The sequence below is a fragment of the Vigna radiata genome, unplaced genomic scaffold, assembly GCF_000741045.1.
Source record: "Vigna radiata var. radiata cultivar VC1973A unplaced genomic scaffold, Vradiata_ver6 scaffold_319, whole genome shotgun sequence".
Lineage (NCBI taxonomy): Eukaryota > Viridiplantae > Streptophyta > Magnoliopsida > Fabales > Fabaceae > Vigna > Vigna radiata.
Genome location: NW_014542600.1, coordinates 154916 through 160376, shown reverse-complemented (window position 1 = coordinate 160376; position 5461 = coordinate 154916). Strand labels below are relative to the sequence as shown.

The 5461-nt window shown below is 54.1% G+C and overlaps 1 protein-coding gene across 1 annotated transcript; it reads right to left on the bottom strand.

The window, feature by feature from the left end:
• Positions 1-259: 259 nt before the first annotated feature.
• On the bottom strand, positions 260-5461 carry LOC106780462. The gene has a single exon (XM_014668750.1). It carries the CDS (start codon positions 5459-5461, stop codon positions 260-262), a length of 5202 nt encoding a protein of 1733 aa, XP_014524236.1.

Here is a 5461-nt window from a genome sequence, read left to right as displayed (position 1 = left end):
ATTCCATTCGTCAACTTGGAATTTATACGAGGGGTCGGGCTTAACCCCTTACCGCCCGGCCAAGTTGACAGGATAATTCCATTCGTCAACTTGGACTTTTGCGCGAGGCCTTGGTTTTAACCTTTTAGCTCTCGGCCAAGTGGACAGGATAATTCTGTTCGTCCACTTGGGCTTTAAATGAATGAAGGATGGTGATAGTGCGTGGGAATGAAATTTTCTCCTTACTCATTGAATTTGGATTGTGTGAAACACTACATGCTCAGCTAAAATAAAGTTTAAGATGTGACGCATTCCAAGTGTTGGTAATTTGCCGGCCGTCCAATCGAGTGAGGCGGTATGCGCCGTTGCCTAGAGCTTCTACAACCTTGAACGGTCCTTCCCACTTTGCTGCGAGCTTGCCATGAGCTGCTACCCGTCGAGCTTCTCCGACCTTTCTCCATACTAGGTCTCCTTCATGGAACCAGCGCGAACGGACTTTGGTGTTGTACTTGCGTTCCACCATGCGCCGACATGCTTCTGCCCTTAGCACAGCCCGATCGCGTCGTTCTTCGATCGTATCAAGTTCGACCCGTAGCTCTTGGTCGTTTATCTGGAGATTCTCGATGTTTCGTCGCAAGGACGGTTCACCTAATTCGACTGGTAACATGGCGTCGGTACCGTACGTCAAGTTGAAGGGTGTTTCTCCAGTCGTACCGTGCGGGGTGCACCGATATGCCCAGAGGACCTCGGGTAAGTGGTCTGCCCACGCTCCTTTCTTATCTCCTAATCTTCGTTTGAGCTCTGCGACAATGGTCTTGTTAACTGCTTCAGCTTGCCCGTTCGTCTGAGGGTGTTCTACCGAGCTTGTGGCATGTTTGATGCCCAATTCTCTGAAGAATGTTTCCAGCCCTCGGTCAACGAATTGCCTTCCATTATCGGTGACGATCGTTNGAGGCANGCCGAACCTGCAAATGAGTTTCCAACAGAACTTTTGGACCTGGGAGGCCGTGATGGTGGCGANGGGCTCGGCCTCTACCCACTTCGTAAAGTAATCGATGGCCACCAGCAAGAACTTGCGCTGCCCGGTGGCCGGGGGGAATGGTCCGACGATATCCATTCCCCACTGAGCGAACGGCCAAGGGGAAACGATGGTGTGCAACTTTTGTGAGGGGGTGTGGTGATTGTTGGCATGGGCCTGGCATTGGTTGCACNGACGAGTGAATTCTGCCGCATCTGCTTCCATCGTCGGCCAGTAGTATCCTGCTCGTAGTATTTTAGCCTTGAGTGCTCGCCCGCCCGTGTGGAAGCCACATACTCCATGATGTAATTCGCTCATTACGTACTGTGCCTCGTTCTCTGCCAGGCATTTGAGTAGAGGTGACGAGAAACCGCGGCGGTATAAATCGTGACCGATCATCATGAACCGGGCGATCCGTTTGGAGTCCGCTGGGGACAAACCCTCTCCATCGTCTTGCTTGCGTATTAAGCTCCGGATTTCGGTCCTCCAGTCGGTGGTGTTGCTCGTGCAGGTAACTAAACATTCGACCGAAGGTTGCAGGAGGACCTGCCGGATGACGGTCGTGAGCTGTCCTTTCTCCTTTCCAGTACTGAGTTTGGACAATAAGTCGGCCCGGGTGTTCCGTTCCCGGGGGATGTGCTCGATTTTCACATTATCGAACCCTTCCACCAAAGAACAAGCNTGGTGATAGTATTTTAGGANGTGGTCCTCCCGTACCTGAAANTNACCGTTCATTTGGCCGACTACCAGCTGCGAGTCGGTGCGGCAGGTCACCTTGCGGGCCCCCATGTCTTTGGCCAATTGTAACCCGGCCAGTAGGGCTTCGTACTCCGCCTGGTTGTTTGAAGTTTTGAACTTGAAAATCAACGAGTGTTCTATTAGAAACCCGTTGGGACCTTCGAGGACGACGCCCGCGCCNCTAACCGTACGGCCNGACGCCCCATCCACGTACAATAACCATTCTTCATGGCCGACCATCGGTATTTCTGCTGCGAAATCCGCCAGATGTTGTCCTTTGACGGAGCCCCTTGGCTCGTATCTGAGGCCGAATTCGGATAGTTCTACTGCCCAANCTATCATCCTTCCGGCTAGATCGGGTTTCCGCAAAATTTTCGAGACTGGATGGTCGGTGCGCACGACCACCTGGTGACTTTGGAAGTATTGGCGCAATCTNCGAGATGCATGGAGGAGGGCTAAGGCCACTTTCTCCACCTGTTGGTATCGAGTTTCAACGTCGGTCAGTGTCCGGCTGACGAAATATATGAGTTTGGGCGTGGGTTTCTCTTGCAGCAGGACGNCACTGACCGCNGTTTCAGAGAGCCCCAGGTAAACTTGGAGGTCCTCGCCGGGGGAGGGTCTGTTCATGATGGGAGGTTGGGTAAGGACGTCTTTGATCGCCCGGAAGGCGGTCTCACAGTCGTCGTCCCAACTGTTGGCTGAGGCTTTCTTCATCTTCTTCAGGATAGGAGCCGCCCGCTCCGCTAACTTNGGTATAAATCGGGATAGTGCAGTCAATCGACCCACTAGTCTTTGTACCTCCTTTATCGTCCGGGGGGTTTGCATCTCCAGCACCGCCCTGCATTTATCCGGGTTTGCCTCAATTCCCCGGGACGTTAGCATGAAGCCCAAGAATTTTCCGGCCGCCACTCCAAACGTGCACTTGGCCGGGTTGAGTCGCATCCCATACCGCCGCACCTNTTTAAACACTTCCTCCAAATCTCGCAGATGTTGGGCCCCTTCGTCCGATCGGACGACCATGTCATCGACGTAGACGTCCAGACAGCGACCTATCTGGTGAATGAAGATTTTGTTCATCAAGCGTTGGTAAGTGGCACCGGCGTTTTTGAGCCCGAAGGGCATGACTTCGTAGCAGAAGTTGGCTTGATCGGCCATGAAGGCCGTCTTTTCTTTGTCAAGATCATGCATGGGTATCTGGTTATATCCCGAATAAGCATCCAGGAAGCTAAGAATCTGATGTCCGGACGCCCGATCTACGAGGACGTCAATGCTGGGCAGTGGGTAAGAATCTTTGGGACAAGCCTTGTTGAGGTCAGTGTAGTCTGTACACATTCGCCACTGACCACTCGACTTTTTCACCATGACTACGTTGGCTAGCCAGGTGGTGTAAGTAACCTCTCGAATAAATCCGGCCGTCTGCAATCTTCGGACTTCCTCTTGCACCGCTCGCCTCTTTTCTTCTCCCATCTTTCTCTTCTTTNGGGCTATCGGCCTGGCTTCCNTGAACAGGGACAAACGGTGTGCCATGACAGAGGGATGGATTCCCGGCATGTCAGCAGCCGTCCATGCAAAAAGATCCCGGTTACGCCAAAGGGCCGTCCGAAGCTGCTTNTCCATCTCTTCCCCCAGCCCTCGAGCTATGAAGGTGACCTNATCAGGGTTCTTTCCTACTGTCATTGGCTGGGTTTCTCCCTGCGGTTCGAGGCGGTCCTCGGTGTTGGTACGGGGGTCTAGGTCGGCCATCGCGACGCTTGCCCCACCCATTCTCCGCCTTGTTTCTCTGGGGTACATTTTGAGGCCGGTTGCATAACATTCCCGTGCCACTTTCTGGTCGGCGCGGACGGTACATATCGTTCCCCGAGCCGTAGGATACTTCATTGTTAGATGGGGGGTGGAGACAATTGCCCCAAAGGAGTTCAAACATGGTCGTCCTAAGAGAACGTTGTAAGACGTATTGGCATCTACCAGCAAATATCGCACCTTCTTCTCTTCTCCCTCTCGTCCTGCCCCGATGCGAGTCCACAAATCCAGATACCCCCTGGTGTCCACCCTTTCTCCCGCGAAACCCACCAGCTGTTCGTCGTACGGGACAATGAGGTCTTCGGAGATGTCCATCTGCCGGAATGTCGTCCAGTATAGTATGTTAACCGAGCTTCCTTGGTCGACTAACACCTTGCTTACTCCGTACCGCGCGATCTCGACCGTAATGACCATGGGGTCGTCTTGTTCAGGGTCTGGTGCATGAAAGTCTTCGTCGGAAAATGTGATGGGAGGCATTGTTCGCCTGGGGATATCGACGGCGTGTATGGACCGCAAGTGGCGGATGCTCCTCCTCCGTGCCGACGACGACGTTCCCCCCCCTGCGAATCCACCAGAGATGGTGTTAATCATTCCTCGCAGTGGCCCCCCGTTTCCGCCCGCTCGGCTCCTGCTGCGGCTTCTGCTTCTCTCCTCGCGCCTCTCCGAATTCCTTCCGCGCTCGTCGTGCTCGCGCGGGTATCGCGGGCGGACGTCTCTACGTCCTCTGTCCGTTGACATCCTTGGACTCCTTTCTCTAGGGGGCGGCCGTGCAGCAGAGACTGTTTCGTGCTGGTGGTTTCTTATATATTGTTTCAGGTGTCCGGCCTGGATAAGCTCCTCTATCCGGTCTTTGAGTGTCATGCAGTCTTCAGTGTCATGACCCATGTTCTGATGATACAGGCAGTGTTTGCCGTTGTCGGCTCCCGGAGGAGTCGGACGTTTTTGCGGGGCACGTATAATCTGCGTGCTTAAGGCTTCTTGCAGTATCCGCGCCCGGGGAGCATTAAGAGGAGTGTATTGAGGGAAACGGGGGACCCGAGGGCCTTCCCGCCCTTTTGCACCGGTGGGCCGCTGCGATTGACCCGGTTTGCCCTCACTCTTATCCTTCGCTTCCTGCATCTCCCTTCGATAGTTTTGTTTCATCTCCTCCACCNTGGCCTCGTCCGCCGCCCGTTGACGCAATTCTTCCAGCGTTTTAGGCGGATTACGACAGACGCTCTCTTTAAAAGGTCCCGGCCTAAGGGCCGGCATCACATACTGCAGGGCCATCTCCACGCTTAACCCCCTGACCCGCCGGAGCNTTTTGGTGAATCGCTCCATAAAGGTCCGAAGGGCCTCCTCCTTCCCTTGTTTCATATTCATCAGATCGACCAGAGTAGTGTCCTGNGGCCGGCANGCGGCGAATTGATCCGTAAACATGTTGCTTAGTCCCTTGAAGTTCTCTACCGAGCCGTTAGGTAGGGAGTTGAACCATTCTAAAGCCTNGCCTTCGAGGGATAATGAGAATGCCCGGCACCAGATGGCATCACTTCCCGTTCGGAAGGCCATGGCATTAGTAAACGACTTGACATGCGCGTCGGGGTCACCAGTACCATCGTACATCTTGAATTGCGGGGGAATGAACTGATCCGAGATACGGACGTCCATTACAGCTTGGACGAATGGCACTGGCACTGACGGCACCTCCGACTTAATCAATACCAAACTTTCCTCGTCCCTCTCCTTCTCCTCCTCCCCGGTATTCTTCTGCTCTCCTTTCCCCTGATCACCCTGACCCTGCGCACTACTGTGGGCCTCCTTACTACCTTCTCCCCCCTGTTTTTCCTTCTCCTGGCGCAGCTGGGCTAGGCACTCGGCGCGTACGGCCGCCATCTCCTCCTCATGCTTCTTTTGCATTTCTTCATGTCTCCTTTGCATCTCTTCCAT